This window comes from Ambystoma mexicanum, chromosome 1q (genome assembly GCF_040938575.1).
Source record: "Ambystoma mexicanum isolate Mex_15411 chromosome 1q, UKY_AmexF1_1, whole genome shotgun sequence".
Classification (NCBI taxonomy): domain Eukaryota; kingdom Metazoa; phylum Chordata; class Amphibia; order Caudata; family Ambystomatidae; genus Ambystoma; species Ambystoma mexicanum.
In genome coordinates, this window is record NC_090922.1 from 79,219,834 (window position 1) to 79,237,101 (window position 17,268).

Here is a 17,268-nt window from a genome sequence, read left to right on the forward strand (position 1 = left end):
ATACCTAACATAAAAGAATGAAAAACAAATAGATAACACCCACAAATTATATCAATGTGCATGAGAGAAGGTGGGTAGCCAAACCAGACTTCCTAAAATTGGAGAAAGGCATTAATTGGGGGGTGGGGAGAGTGGTGCGGTATAAGTGTGTGCCAAGTTAGTGCCACATTATTAGGAGGGAAGGACATCCACAGCAGTCCCTCCTTTTCGTATCTAAGGTGAACATATATTCTCTAGAGCTTCACAGGCCCTGCTCACAGCTTCAGGCAATCTCAATAGGTTGGAAAGAAAAGGGGCCAGGATGCAAGAGATGTATAGGTCACAAAATGTATTTTGACTTTTCAAGGAACACATAGCATAGCAAATGAGGAGGAAGCTCCTTCAATTATCAAATATCACTATTTCACTGAAGTCCCACCCTTTAAAATCCCAAATAATGTTCTGTGTCTCCTTACCCAAGCATGGTTCTTCTCCTGAATCCAACTGTGATTGCAAGACGCTGCCCCTATGAAGGTAAACAATACAAGCATTGCCTTTTTAACTGCAGTAAGACAGACAATAACGAATCAGAACCATCTGAAGAGAGTCTGGATGAATTATCTAGATTAACACTGCTTGTAAACGCATGCATTGCATGCAAATAAAGATGTGAAAAGTAAATACAAGGAGCAATAAAGTGCCCCATCAGTACTACCCAATTTGCCCGAATTATGTTGATCGTTTGGCTTTTCTGATCGTTTTTTCGATGTACTTTTTTACCTTCTATCTTTTTGACCGAATTACAGACTTAATTTTCATTGTCCACTTACCTTCTGCATCCATTTTCTATTAATCATTTATTTTCTAAACACACACCCCTCCATACTCAATCTCTCTCCACCAGTACAACCCCCCTGCCTAGTATCCTGCCTCTCCTCAACTCCATCTCCAACACTGCATTACACCAGTATTACCCAGACAAAGAAACAGTGAAAATGTTGCAAGTGAATGGGGGAATGGTGTTGGGTTGACGCAGACTCCTCTTTCAAAGATGAAATAGGGAGTTACTGGGTGTGTAAGAGACCTTAGACTAAGGGGGGACGACTGGGGCGTGGGTGCGTGAAGTTAGCATCAAGCCCCCATGGACTCTTGGGCTTTCCTTGGGGCATGGGTTCATGGTGAGCCTGTGTTGGACTTGTTAAACGATAATTACATTATTTGTTCGTTTCGTTATCTAAGATGTGTGCATCCAAAATAGAAATGCAAAACTATGCGACTGTTCCATCTAATATGCTATTGTTGCCGTTACGAACAAAACGTTCAGAAGGTCAATCTAATCACGACCCTTTCACCTGTGAGCAATTACATTGCGAGCAATCAACACAGACCCGCCCCATCATGCAAATAATGAAAACTGTAAAAACAACCAAAGACTGATTGTTCTTTCATTTATAGTGCAAAGCAAGGTATATGTGGAGGTTTTTTGTAGATACTGTGCTAAATCCAAATCAAGAGACGAAAAGGCGGTGTGGTTAGTATCAGTTTTGTTTTCTCTTCGAAGTAAAAATATCTCTTCATTCCCTAATCCTGTGATATTAAGTCCTTGTCTATACAACAGAAAGTCAAAAGAGTGCTCGTGAGGGTAGGATGATGGCTAAACATAAATAAAGCTCTCTGTCCAGAAACCTAATCTAACCTAGTTGCTCTCCCTGCTACTTAAATGAAAAAAACCACAAGACAAAGACAAACTTTGGGGGGGCATTGCCTAATGAATGGGATGGCTGCTGGCTTCTGACCCCCCCACACGCCCCGACCCCTGTGTCTCTTTATCATAGGCCCTTACCTATGTTCATAGTCCCCATCAAAGTTCATGCACTGCTGGATTGTCATCCCAGGAGGCCAGACAGGTCTCTCCATTTCTCTCCAGTTCTGCTCCTCATTTCCTCCCTGTGGTCCCCTTTCTTTCCCCACTCTGGGGCTCTGCTCTTTCTCTCCCCATCGAGGGGTTTCTTGGCTCTCCCCCCACATCATGGCTTGTCTCTGATTTTCGCCACACTCTGGGACTTTTCTGTTTTCCTCCCCACTTCGGGGCTCATCTCTTTCCCTTTCTCCACTCTGTGCATTCCCTACTCCAGGACGCCCTCCTTCTCTTTCCCAACCCTGGGGCTTCTCACCCCACACCGAGGTTTGTGTCTTGCGGTGCTGTCTGCCTCCAATTCCGCTGGAGCCACCAAGTGCCAGCTTGATATGGGCAGTGCTCAGTGGCATAGCACAAAATGCCTCCCCCCCACACTGTAAGCCAAATTGACTGACATCACCTTCTCCAAGATCAACAAAGCACAGGATGTGCCACTCAGACTTTCCTCGCTACGGCTCTGCCCTAACATGTGGGGCATGAAACTAATTTAGTTGGGTCCACCACAGTGACATTACCATCTGTGAATTCCCACACGCTACTACTGAGTGGGCATTTACAGATTTTGGGTGGGCATTGCCCGGACAGCAGAGGCGCTACCCTGCCTCTGCTGTCCGGGCCGCTTGGACCACCACATGTACGCAATATCCATTATTATCATGCAGCTGCAGGGGCACGCATGCACTGCTCTAGGTGAAAGATATAATTATGTTTTTTTTAATCAAAACTTATATCCGTCACCTAGCGTGGAAACAAGGGGGCAAGGCCTGGCCCCTGGCACCCGAATCTACCCACCACCAGTGATGGCTAGTGAATTTTTTAAATTGTAGGCGTAAATATTTGCTACTAGTATGCGAGAGCAAATCGAACATAGCATGGGAGCCCGAAACAAAGAAAGGGTGTTGGGGGGGGGGGGGAGGGGTTTGTTCTCCAACCCTAGAAAATGTTTTGAATAATGGGTTAAAATGGTGCATTATACAGCACACTTTCTACGCAAACTTGGGAAAAAGACAGTTTGCAATCAGTTTTTTAAAATGAAAATCAATTTTTGTCATTTTTCAAAGCATAAAACATTTTCATCAGAATGAACAATAAATGGCTCATGTAAATTGCCCCCATCTCCCCTTTCCCCCTAACCCTCCTCCTCCCACATGCATTGCAATAAACACAACCTATGTCACTGTTGCATCCAACAGATTTATACACCATTTCATTGCTTTCACATGGTAGGCTAATGAGCATATTTGCTGAAAAAAGGTAGCCAGGCCCCCTCTATGTCCGTTCGTGCCTCATGCAACAAGTGTGTCAAATACTACATATCATATACGGACCTTGCTTTCTGTGCGCATTCCTTTTCAGTGGGTGTAGCTCCTTGCTGCCACTAGCAGGGTGCAGACCATGTGACCTTCCTCCCCAACGTCCTCCTTCACATACACCCCAAACAGCAGCAAACCTGGCGACTGACGCCTTTGCACACCATCCGGATCTTTGAGATACTCCAAGACCTCTGTCCAGCATCTCTGCATGAGTGAGCACCCACACCTCATATGGTAATAGTCACTATGTACCTATTTACAACAACAACAGCGCAAATTTGTCTCCGGATACATCTTCCCCAGGGCTTCGCCCTCGTCAGAAGTATATCAATGGGGTCGCTCTGCCTCAGTTCCCCAAAAAGTCGAGATATCCGACCTTTTGCGTTGGTATCTTGCAACAGTAGTTTTTCAAAGGAGGTGAGCTCCCTACATACATTTTCTCCCCAGTCCGGCCTCATCATCACTCCTTTCAACCTCAAGTATCGGAAGGCCGAAAGCCCCCATATACACAAGCATTCCTCCAGACGGGCTAGATACATGAACTTGCCCCCGTCCCACACCTGCCCCGTACCACGACTGCAACCATAGTGGGTCTACAATGACATTTCTCTGGGGTGGGGCCCAGATACAGCTGAGGGTCAAGGGCCATGTCGACAAACACTCACGCCAAAATAACAAAACACTGCCAAAATAGGGTGCTGCAGGACGCATCATGGGGATCACCTTCTGTGGGAACCACATCCATTCACCCAACATAACCAGCTCCAGAAGCGTATTGTCCATATGTACCCATTGTTCCTTTGAACTAGGGTCTAAATGGTCCACCATAATTCTCAGTTGAGCTGCACTTTAGTAAGTCATAAGGTCTGGGAATCCCCCCCCCCCTCCTCTTCAGTAGCACCAACGTTCTACAGGTCACCCTGGGCTTCGCTCCCACCCACAAGAAACGTAGTAGAGCTCTATGGGAATTGGCTAAAAAGGGGTCTGGAACCACTGTCGGGAAGCATCTGAAACAAAAACAGCTTGGGGAGGACTTTCATCTTGATACAATGCAAGCATGCCATCCACAGGAGACCAATCCATCCCCCACACTGCAAGTCAGCCTGTATCTTGCCCCAAAGCAGAAGATAATTCTTTTCAAGCAGACCCCTGGCGTCTCTCACAATCTCGATCTCAAGGTAGCGGAATCCCTCCTGCTGCATCCTGAAACCCCAATCACTCACAAAGTCCCTGTCCTCCTGCTAGAAATGCCACATACTTGTCGAGGTTAACCTTAAACCCTGATGGTTCCCCATTTTCCTCCAGTCCCTTTAGCAGGGAGGGCACTGAGGCCCACGGATTTGGGAGCTAGAGCAGAGCATCGTCTGCAAACAGACTCACTTTATATTCCCGCCCTCCCACTGTTACTCCCGTTATGTCCCTACTACCCCACGGGCCAATTACCCAGGGCTGCAACACCACTGCATAAAGCAAGGGGGATAGGGGTCATCCCTGCCTGGTAACTCTGCTCAGCATTATCAGCGTGGAAACCCCACCATTTGCCACCACTCTTGCCCTTGGGAAAGAGTACAGGGCCTAGATCCACCCCATCCATCGCTCTCCCATACCAATCTCCCCCAGGGCCCCTTTCATTAAGGGCCAGTTGACCCTGTCAAATGCCTTTTTGGCATCAAGGGAGAGGACCAAGATGCCCTCCTGCTGCACCCCCAGGTCGTTCAATATGTGTAGGGTCTTTCTTAAGTTGTCTAAGCCTTGCCTGTTATGGATAAACCCAGTCTGGTCTGGGTGAACCAGTCAGGGCAGATATATCTCCCGACGAGACGCTAATATCCTCATGAATATCTTTGAGTCTACGTTTAGCAGTAATACAGGCCTATATGAGGCACAGCTAGTCTGGTCCTTACCATGTTTGGGGATAACTGCTATTTATGCTTCAAAAAAGGTGGGGGGCATGTTTGCAGAACTGTCGATGGAGTTAAAAGCCATGGGCCCTGCCAGTAGCTCCTGAAACTGCATGTAAAAGTCAGGTGTATAGCCAGCAGGACCTCCTCCCCTGTGATGTCAGCCTCCAACATGGACCTCTCTCGCCTGGTCAGCCCTGGGATAGAAAGCTACCATAAATACTCTTGCACCTCCCTCTCTCCAAGCGTGGGTGGCTGGGCGTACAGGTATTCATAATATTCTGCAAAGCGATTTGGCATACTCCCCTGTGGGTCAGTCTCCCCCTCCATCCCGTAAGCGGTGAACCCTCCTCTCTGTCCTGTATTCCCTAACCCTGTTCACCAAAATCCAACACAATATTTAGAGGAACCAGACGAATCTGAGGAAAGCGATTCTGAACCCCTACCAGAATCAAAGATGACAGCTTGTGAGCCAGGTCATATCTTTCCTGCGGCTAAGAATAGGAATACGCCAGAGCGAAGAATTGCAGCTCACAAAACAAATCGAAGAGAAAGTCCCTCAGCCTTCTTAACACTGAGCGACGTCACGCCTTACAATCAAAGGCAATTCATTTGCCCAAAAAATGCAATAACAGAGCTTTAACATCCAACGATTTAAACCCAAAAGGCCCCTATGAAAGGGAAAAGCCAATTGCAAGTTGATGCAGACTATAACAAGGTCTGCAGGTGGTAGAATGAAGATAGTTGAGAAAATCTACCTAGAAAACATTCTGAGTCCACATAATGAAGTCAATCCAAATAGGAGAAAAGTACATAACCTCAGATGATATTGCTATAGTTGAATATGTCGATGAAGAAAGAAGTGACTGGGTAATTCTTCATTTGAAATCTCAACTAATTAAGCATACATTATTGGAAGCTAATGCTGCTTTATTGCCCTTTGGATTTGAGCTGAGAGTCTATAACTCAACATGAAGCCCAACATAACACAAATAAGCTTGCTCGTCAAAGCAAAGTTTCCATCAATCTACAGGCACTTGTATGTGGTGAGGAGAAGGAAGAAACACACCGGTGCCAAGTGAAAATAACCTTCAAGAACAACTCTACAGATACCAGGCAGCACCCTTTACATAACATGACAGACAACACGCAAAGCAAACAATTGGTGCTGGATCTCAAAGGCACTTAATGAGCCAAGGCACCACTAGCAAAAGGACATTTTGTGTGGACAAACCTGTTCTTTGATATCCTGGAACACACGGGATGCAAACATATGTTCAGTCATCCTTGAATTTGACTTCTCACAGGATAATCTGCCTGCAAGAGACATGGCTCTGAACTACACCGGTCTGCAATGGTTATAGCATTTTAGTAAATGCTGCAGGGCTATTGACAATGGTTAAAACATGGACAATGTCTGCAAGTAATAAAAACCACCAATCCAAACCCTTTTGTTCAATTGACAATACTGAAACAAACTTTTGATGGAGAGCATTTCCCCTCTCATACAGTGGTTATAAATATCTATGATTTCCTCAGCTAAATTCCTTCATACTATATCAGGTATTTTTGATGAGGTGTTATCAAAGTTACCGGATCCACACTTCATAATCTGTGGAGATTTAAATGTGAGATGCCAGGATACTGAGGGCAAACTGTTAACAGCATTATTAACAAGTTCAAGTAAGGTATTGTCCAGAGGTGAAATGTGGATGCAAGAATTGAAAACCCGTAATTGCTACATGCTGAACGGCCAAACACCGGGAGATATTCCAGGAAAAGTGACGCGGAGAAACAAAAAGTCAGTGCCCACAATTGATTATATATGGTCCTCAACAAAATGTTCCCATAATATCGAAAGGCTTGAAATCATCAAACAAGTAGTGATCACGACTAACTTGATCCTCACTTGGAAATTGAACTACGCGCAACATCTGTTCCATCAACCTGGGACTAACATCATGTCCAATCAGGGTGGAAACTGCATACAAATTACTCAGAGATCTTCACTCAACTAAAAAAGGAGCAATAACTTGAGCCCACCAACTTGGTCTGTGCTATAATGCTGTGCTTGCAAGTTTTAGGGTGGTAAATGCAGGCCTCAAACGTCCCCTTATGCCACCAAAGCACCTATTTAGTTTCAATGTAATTGAGCAGCTGAAATGTCTACAAGCAGACATCAAACAAATAAAAAAAATCCAGTAGCTTCAATATGACAGCTGAGCTTAAAAAAAAGAAATCAACGGTACAAGAATTGGCTAATTAGCTTCAAAATGCAGCGCAATCAGGAGCAAGAGGAAGTGATGTTGAAAGCGATCTACAACACGAATACCAAAGACACATCGGCAATAATTAACCACATAACCCTAAACCAACAAGCCGACTTGAGTAGTGGGGTATCTGAACAATGCTGGGTTGACCACTACTCTAAAGTAGTTGCAAAATCGACGGACTATACTGAAAAGTTGGCAAGAAATTCAACAAAGGTGTGGAATATTCGCTTCAACGATGATATTAAAGATGCAATCAAAAAGTTAAAGACATCCAATGCAGCAGGCCGAGACGGGCTCACAAATAACATCTTAAAAGAAGATCCAGATAACTGGACCATTTTCATTGCTTCTCTCGTCGACCAGATCATCAGCTGTGGTGAGTTACCAAATCATGGACAACTGCGATTATTGTACCGATTTTTAAGAAAGGAGCCAGAGCGAATTCAGCTAATTATAGAACAACTGCGTTATTGGACGTTATTGGTAAATTATTTCCTTCAAACCTACAAAAAACCTGACTAGATGGGCAAACAAAGCAAATATTATCGACCCAAGACAAACAGGTTTTACAAAAGGTGTCTGCACGGATCTCAATCTCTTTCTACTCAACGTATTGAAGCTGCAAGTGTTAAAACATAAATCAAATCTGTTTCTAGCGTTTATCGACTTAAAACAAGCATTTGACAGCGTGAATTGTGCAAGATTATGGGACAAACTGTGCACTTGGGGTTGTCCATTCGATTTACTTCAAACGATTTAGGCCCTTCATACTAATGCAACAATGCACATTAGACTGAATAATGAAGGTCAACTTTCTAGAGAAATAAAGATTCAGAGAGGCGTAAAACAAGGTTGTCCTTTGGCTGCAACACTCTAATTTATATTTAGCAGATTTGCCAACAGCACTTCAATCGGTAAATGGTCACCCGGCAAAGCTTAACAACCAAGCTCTGAAGTCAATAATTTATGCAGATGACCTAGTGCTGCTGGCCCAAACTCAAATTGGACTGCAATGGATGCTGAACTCACTTCAACAATATATGAATGCAATTGATTTGACAATATTGAGAAATCCAAAATGGTCTCATTTGGCTTCAAAACTGGGAAAAGAGGAAGTAATTTCCAGTGGAAAGTCAATCCAATACTTTGGGATTAGATTCAATACAACCTTGGGAGAAAAGCGTTGGCTGCTGGAACTTCAAAATAAAACCAAAATGCTGGCAACGCAATGTGTCATTCTACACGCAAGGTATGGGAAGTTCTCTATGATCACCCTGATACTATTCTACAAACAAAATGTGGTGCCAATCCTGAAATATGGGGTGAAGCTGCTTTAAACCTTTCATGGAAGATCTGGAATGTACTTGAGGGAACATTTTGGAAAAAAGTTCTTAATCTACCAAGAATTCTTTCAGTGCCAGCGATTAGAGCAGAATTAGGCCTACAATCTCTTCATTCAATTATCTTGTGGAAATCTCTATCCTTCCTAAGGAAATTTACTGCAGCTGTTGTCGCGCTGCCAAATAGACTCCTTGGAGACACGAGGATCGGTCCGTACCCTTGGTTGCTAAAAAATAAAATAAAACAATAAAAACTGAAAAACCAAGACTGGATAGAAACGCTGGATCTTAGAGCTCAAAATAAATTGATGTTAGACTTGACACATGAAGCGAGAGCATTGAATTCCACCTTGAACTACCTGTGAAAATGCCCAACTAGATATCATTGCAACCAGTTCCTACGACTGAGACTAAACCTTTTTTGCAACAAAGGAACGTCTATATCGCCAAAAGAGCAGGTACTGCGACAATGTCACATGTCGATTTTGTAAAATTGCTGAAAATGTGGAAACACTAACACCTGATCACTCTATGTCCAGCATTAACAACAGTAAGAACACATTTTCTATCAGCCCATGCCAATAAGACTAGTAGTTTGTCAATAGATGAATGGTAGAGTTTGTTCTTGCTAGGTGAAAAACTGACAAGAGGCTGTGCAAGAGTGAACTTCTTGGACAAAATTCTAGATGAAGAATTTGTAAATTCATTTATATGAGAAAGAGAACACATACCTACACTGTAAAATAAGACCGGATGGTAAATGTGACATGTAAAGTGAAGTTAAGTTCTAGAATCAATGAATAATGAATGAATACTTTTTATTTGTAGTTAGATGTATGTGTTAAAGGTTCAAGATAAACCAAAACACAATAATAATATTTTTTTTTTTTTTTTTTTTAAATGCATCTTCTTCAACACCTCCCCACTCAGGAGAGCGCGCAGTTCATACCGTGTATCCCGCATTTCCCCCAGCGGTCCACACCCTGCGTCGTTAGCTTTGCCCTCATACATCCTCAACACCTCCCACAGCCCCCCCCCCCCATTCAGCACCCTCTCCCTTTTTTCCAGGCCCCTTCAGCAATACGGAGGCCTTGCATCGTCGCCTTGGCAGCTTCCCATACTGTCTTCCAGTGAACCTCCCCTGTGGCATTGGTCTTGAAATACTGTATAATCTCGTCTCAGAAAATCCCACAACGCGTGGTCCCATAGGAGGCTGTCATTACATCGCCAACGTGGAGTGCCCTTCCTCCCCTCTTCTATCCACCATTGTGTCGTGACCATCTCATGATCCGATCAAGTTACAGCTTCCACCCTTGGCGATGACACCATGGCCTCCTGCTCCCTCGGGACCAGCAGGAGGTCAATTCTAGTATAAATTTGGTGTGGGGGTGAGAAAAAGGTGTATGCCCACCCCCTCGGCCGGGGGAACCTGGACCACCACACGTCAGCCCAAAAATGATCCTGCAGCAACTGTGTAAACACTTTGGGCTCCCTCCCCTTTGCTTTAATGTTGTCGCCGACCCGACCACCAATCAACTGCCTGGTCTGCAATCACATTAAAGTCGCTTGCCACCATTATTCCCTCGCCACAAACGGGCCTCCGAATCCCCTCCTCAACTGGACCTCCCTCAATTGCATGGCGCGTGACAGAACGATGCCCACGCTCTCCACCTTACTTGTTTTGTGAGAGGCCCAGTATGTACGCTCAATATCCGTCCCTTTCAGGGCACGCTCCTTCGCCTGCTTGTAATGTGTTTCTTGCAAGAAGAGCACGGCTACCTGGGATTTACAGATGTTCGCCATGAGGGATCTCTTATTCTGGGAATTCAGCCCCTTAAAATTATGCGTAGCCGCCTTCCAACTAGTCCTTTCCTCACCATAGATGCCACCTCCATCCTGTGCCTGGTCAAGCCCGCTCCCCACCTTATTTGTGACTAAGTAATGCATGTATTCTACACCCCCTGAGCCTCCACCCAATATAACAAACCCAACATTTTCAAATGTTAACACTCTACCAGGGTTTCCTGTCTGGTTTCCCTGAGACACCCAAGCATACCTGGGTCACTAGGGTAACGAAGGGACTGCCACCCCATCAAGCAACACAATTTAACAATTTCCACCACCCCAGGACACATGTTGAAGAAAAAAACAATCTTCCGAGATGCCCCTCCTTCAACCCGGTACTCTCAACTGTGTTGCCTGGAAGTTTTTGGATTTCCTTGACACCCACTCTTTCCGGCATCCCTTTGGAGGGGCTGAGGGGCGGGGTGAAGCGATATTGAAGCGCTCCCACAGCTAACACTGTCCATCCAGTCCCTGGTTCACACCTTCCTTATGCAGTTACGTCAGCAGCTGAGCTGCTTCATCTGCCCAGGTCACCTCCCCTGCCAGTCGCACACCTGCACTGCTTTCCTGGCAACCCCCGCACTTGGGGACCATTTTCTGTATCCCTACAGTCCCACTACCAGCACTTGACACCCGATGCCTGCACTTACCCCTGCACTTGCCACCGACTGGCCTTACTGTTACCTACTGTTATTTATTCTATTTTCCCCATGTACTGCACTGTTGTCTCCCCCTGCACTTCCCCCTTCCCATGCACGCGCGATCTGTAGGACACCTGGCCAAGTAGGATCGTTGTCTGTCTTCCCTCTGTTCCCCCTCCCTTACCGCGTTGCGCCTTGAAACACTTGTGTATAGGCGCGTTATAAATGCCATATCATATCATATATCTCCCTGTTTAAGGTCAGAAGGTTCCCCTTGTACACAAATGAAAGGCTAAAGGGGAATCGCCGTCGATTCCTTATCCCTCATCTTGCAACAATTTCGTCAGGGGCCTACACTTCCCTCCTCTGCTCCAGAGTGTATGTCGACAGGTCTTGAAATATGTGCACAGAGGCATATTCCCAGTCCAGCTAACTGTCACAACCACGGGATACTGGCAGCTGTGGAAGAGGTGGAAACATGGCCGCCATCTAACGGTGCCACAGCGTTTCTTCCCTAGACGTAGTTAACGGTCTAGACCTTTCCAACATGGCCGCCGCCAAGTGTATTTAACATCCTACACTCAGCGGTTCGGCGCGTTGCAACTTTGATCTCTCTTGTTGCGCTCCGTAACCTTTCTTAGCGGTGGTCTGCTCTATCCCCTGTTTTTCCCTCCCGCTTGCCATTCCCTTGTTCCTGCTTCCTTGACTTCTCGCTGGCTCTTTCTGGTTTTCTGTCTGGGACAGCCTCCTTCTGCCCTCTTCTTTTTTGTTTCCCTCGAGAATCTGGTTTCATTCTCTCAGCTTGGAATTGTGCTACAGTCAGCTTTCCACTTGTCGCCTTGGTCTTCATCCGGTGTGGACTCTTCTCACTCAACCTACAATCGTGAAGGGGTTTTTGTGCCATAAGGCTTTTCCCCGTACTCCTTTGTTGGCTGTCGCGGAGGAGAGTCACTTTTGATTCCGGACTCAGAGTCACAGTGGCTTTCTTTCGAGGCAGACCTTACCTTCTTAAGAAGAAGCAGCCACAAGCCAGACACACCCGAAGGAAGAAACTTGACTACTCTTCCACGTCAGGTGAGGAGGAAGGGGAACTAGGAGATATCCTGTGTTTGAGTGAAGAGGAAGATATAACTGACAAGCCCAATATTGTATTTGGGCAGCGCGGTAGCCTTGATAGCTTCCAACACCAAGATACAGCCATGGCAACACTGCAACAGCTTCAGGAACTCGTAGCGGCAGTACAGAACCTCACTTTGGAAGTGCAGACACTTAAGACTGACAATGCTGCCCTCCAGCAAAGGGTAGCCGCCCGAGAACAGCAATCTTCCAATCCCCCCCCCTACCTTTGGTATCCGGCAAATTCAACGGCTCAAAAAGGAAAGTGAAAGAATTCCTGGAAGCCTGTAACATTCACTTTGCCTTCCGACAAAGCGCCTTTTCCACGGATCATACCAAGGTAGGGTTTATGATAACCCACATGACTGGTAACGCCTTGGCATGGGCAACTCCTTTGGTGTCCCAGTCCAACCCTGTTCTACAGGATTATGCTGCATTTAAGGACCTACTTAAACAGACTTTTCTTCGTACTGAAAGTGCACACATAGCTAGTGAAGATCTACTAGACGTTCGCCAAGGAAGTTCAGACCTGCTTTCTTACATTTCCTCTTTCAAGAGATTAGCGGCTGAGGCAGGCTGGCAAGAACAAGCCCAATACACCATTTTTCAGAGAGGTTTGCGAGAGGAATTAAAGGATGAGCTTGCCAGGATTCCTCGTCCTGATTCTTTTTCAGATCTCATAACTGCCGTTCTTCTAATTGATTTCCGCCTGACAGAGCAGAAGAATGAAAAGAAAAAGACTTGCAGTTCCGGACTTTCTTTTGAGCCGCTCCCCTCAGCCTCCTCACCTGCAACTCGCCCACCTACCAGCGAAGAACCTATGCAAATAGGAACTACGAGAGCCCCCTTGACTGCTGAAGAGAAGGCGAGAAAGCAGCCTTTGCCTGTATTGTGGAGCTGCCACTCACCTGTTAAGAGATTGTCCCAACGAACCCCCTAGGAGGTCGGGAAACAAACGTCCTCGGTAGTTGGTAGGACGGACTATCGAGGGGCATTTCCTTGTTCCTACATCTCTTTTTCTGTAACTTCTGCCAAGACCTCTGAGGATCAACGCCTTATGGTATTAACAGTCAAGCTCCTATTCAGAGGAAAAGAAGTGGAAACTCAGGCTCTACTGGACTGTGGCAGGAAACTTCCTGGACACCTTATGTGGACACTTCTGTAGGAAGGAAACTTCCTGGACACCTTATGGGCTGATAAGGTGGGTCTGCTCAGAATCGCCAAGGAGGACCAAAAGGTACATGGGGTGGACGGTACTCCCTTATGCTCTGGACTTATTACTCATACCACTGAAGAAGTACGAGTATCCATTCAGCAACATTCGGAGGCAATGAGATTCGACATAATCCACGCAGCCCATTTCCCAGTAATATTGGGTATCGGATGGCTCCGAAGACACAACCCAACTATAAATTGGACGGAAAATTTGTTGAGTTTTTATTCTGCATACTGCCAAGAGGAGTGCCTACCAGAACCCCTGTTCGAAAAGGTGAAGACAGTAAGTGCGACAGGGACGAGCTCTATCCATTGCTTTAAGGAGTTTGCTGCTGTCTTCAAGGAACAGCAACCATTAGAACTCCCTCCACACCGAGCAGAAGACTGCAGAATAGACCTAGTACCGCAGGCCCTGGTTCCCTTTGGTAGGATGTACCCCCTCTCGGTGTCGGAGAAGGAAGTACTCAGACGCTACTTGGATGACAACCTCGCTAATGGATTGATTCGACCATCAAGATCACTGGCTGGCGCCTCTTTGTTTTTTATACCCAAAAGGGATTCTAAGGAGTTGAGGCCCTGTATCGACTACAGGGGATTAAATCAAGTAACCATCAAGGATCGCTATCCCATGCCCATCATCTCAGAGATATTGGAGGCTGTCCAGGGCTTGGTGGTGTTCACGAAACTAGACCTGCGGAATGCGTATCATCTCCTCCGTATACGAACAGGCGATGAATGGAAGTCGGCTTTTTGCACTCCTTACGGTCTGTTTGAGTACCAGGTGATGCCGTTCGGCTTAGTCAACGCTCCCTCGATCTTCCAACGGTTCATGGACCGTATATTCTCGGATTTGTTGGGTCAGTACGCTGTGGTCTACTTAGACGATATTCTGATATATTCCAGCAAGACAGAAGAACATACTTCCCATGTAAAGGAAGTTCTATGCAGACTTCAGCAACATCGCCTACTGGTGAAGCCAGAGAAATGTGCCTTCGCCCAGTCTTAGGATTTATCCTATCTGAGAAAGGAATCACTATGGACCCCAAGAAAGTGGAAGCCATTCTTGCCTGGCCATCACCTTCATCGGTTAAGAAAATCCAGCGGTTCCTTGGACTGGCAAATTTTTATCGGAAGTTCATTCCTGAATTCTCCAAACTCACTCTTCCGATAACTGCTTTACTAAAGAAATCTTACATGCCTTTTTACTGGTCCAAAGAGGATGAAAACAGTTTCAACTGTTTGAAGCAGAGGTTCTGCTCAGCTCCCATCTTAAGACAACCCAACCAACAGCGGCCCTTTATCCTGGAAACTGACGCCTCTGCGGCGGCAGTGGGTGCTGTACTCCTTCAATCCAACCAAGGTCGGGAACATCCTGTAGCCTATTATTCTAAGACTTTAAACCCCAGGCAACAAAACTATTCCGTCATAGAGAGAGAACTCCTGGCCATGAAAATGGCTTGCCTGGAATGGAGACATTTACTCCAGGGGAGTTTGCATCCCTTTCTGATACATACTGATCACAAAACCCTGCAGATACTCAAACAACAAGAATGTTACAACACCCGACAAGCCAGATGGGCGCATTTCCGCATTTCTTTGCTCAATTCCATTTCACCATTACGTATATTCCTGGCTTTCAAAACCAGATAGCGGATGCCTTGTCTCGGAGAGAAGAAGTCAACCAGACCCATCGGAAAGAACTAATGTTTCCTCATACCAAGATTATTTCTGCTGTGTCTTCTTTCTTGGAGGAAGTAAGAGAAGCTTTGCTTTCCCCAGAAGGGTCTGCCCCTGTCCTGGAAAGGGTGGACGAGAAAGACGGTCTGTACCTCACCCGCGGGAGGTTTATCCTTCTGTCTCACGATCTTCGGCTACAAGCCCTTCGGTGGTGTCATGACTCCGAGGTAGCCGGACATCGGGGCATGCGAGGTCCACTGGATTTGCTACAAAGGTCTTTCTATTGGCCCAACATGAAAGCTGACACTCCGACATACATCCAATCCTGTTTAGTATGTATGCAGAACAAACATTCTACGCAAAAACCTTTGGGTTTACTGCAGCAAGATCAAACCCCTCCTGGCCCGTGGAGAAACATATCCACGGATTTCATTGTAGACCTACCAGTATCCCACGGATGTACATGTATCATGGTAACCATAGACTCTTTCTCCAAATTGGCGCATTTCTCTCCACTGCCTAAGATACCCTCGGCCTCAGTCATGGCAGAAGTCTTTCTTAAAGATGCGTTTAGGCTACATGGCCTTCCGCAAAAGATTGTATCTGACCGTGGCAGCCAATATACCTCAAGATTTTGGACGGCGTTGTGTAAACTGTTGGGTATTTTTAGGGCTGTTTCTTCAGGGTTTCACCCTCAAACCAACGGTCAGACCGAAAGGTTGAATGGTACCCTAGAGCAGTACCTAAGATGCTTTATTAACGAGCTACAAGACAACTGGGTATCTTTACTCCCAACTGCTGAGTTTACTTACAATAATTCAGTTCATAATGCTCTTGGGATTAGTCCTTTCTATTGTACCTACGGATATTATCCTCAATCGATAGTACCAACCTCCTGGAAGGAGACTCATATACCATCCATAGAGACTACTCGCAGACAACTACAGGAAGCCCATAACACAGCCAGACACAGTCTTCAAAGGGCCAACAGTAGGTGCAAAGAGCACGCGGATAAACACCAGAGACAAGTACCAGCCTGGGAGAAAGGCACCAGGGTTATGCCGTCTACAAAGATCTTACCTCGCTGGGTTCGTCCATCCAAATTATCTCCTCGTTTCATCGGCCCTTTGAAATACTGTCTAGGATAAACCCTGTTGCCTATCGTCTCAAGCTGCCAAGGACACTTAGTCGGATTCATCCGACATTTCATTCTTCCCAATTGCGCCCTTTTGTGCCTGGTAACAGAAGACAATTCATAGCCAAGCTCAACATTCAACCAAGTCCGGTCTCTGACGAATACGAAGTCTCTAGTATCCGGGATTCTCGGTATCACAGAGGCCGTCGAGAATACCTAATCCACTGGAAAGGTTATCCTTCATCCGAAGATTCTTGGGAACCCCATACTCATGTTCATGCACCCCGATTGTTGCGACGGTTTCACTGACTTCATCCTGGTAAGCCGGGAGGGAGCAGCCTTAGAGGGGGGCATACTGTCACAACCACGGGATACTGGCAGCTGTGGAAGAGGTGGAAACATGGCCGCCATCTAACAGTGCCACAGCGTTTCTTCCCTAGACGTAGTTAACGGTCTAGACCTTTCGAACATTGTTGCCGCCGATTGCATTTAACATCCTACACTCAGCGGTTCGGCGCGTTGCAACTTTGATCTGTTGCGCTGCGCTCCGTAACCTTTCTTAGCGGTGGTCTGCTCTATCCCCCGTTTTTCCCGCCCGCTCCCCATTCCCTTGTTCCTGCTTCATTGACTCCTCCCTGGCTCTTCTGGTTTTCTGTCTGGGACAGCCTCTTTCTGCCCCCTTCTTTTTTTTCCCTCGAGAATCTGGATTCATTCTCTCGGCTTGGAATTGTGCTACAGTCAGCTTTCCACTTGTCGCCTTGGTCTTCATCCGGTGTGGACTCTTCTCACTCAACCTACGATCCTGAAGGGGTTTTTGTGCCACAAGGCTTTTCCCCGTACTCCGTTGTTGGCTGTCGCGGAGGGGTGTCACTCTTAATTCCGGACTCAGAGTCACAATGGCTTCCTTTTGATGCA

General features: G+C 46.1%; 1 protein-coding gene across 3 annotated transcripts in view; it reads right to left on the bottom strand.

The window, feature by feature from the left end:
* Positions 1 to 17,268, bottom strand: part of ZNF276 (zinc finger protein 276) — a 921,405-nt gene that overhangs the window by 605,965 nt on the left and 298,172 nt on the right. For all 3 annotated transcript variants that reach the window (XM_069635568.1, XM_069635570.1, XM_069635569.1), the window contains exon 3: positions 456 to 505. In XM_069635568.1, coding sequence (XP_069491669.1) covers positions 456 to 505 — 50 coding nt within the window. The remainder of the gene's footprint in view (positions 1 to 455; positions 506 to 17,268) is intronic.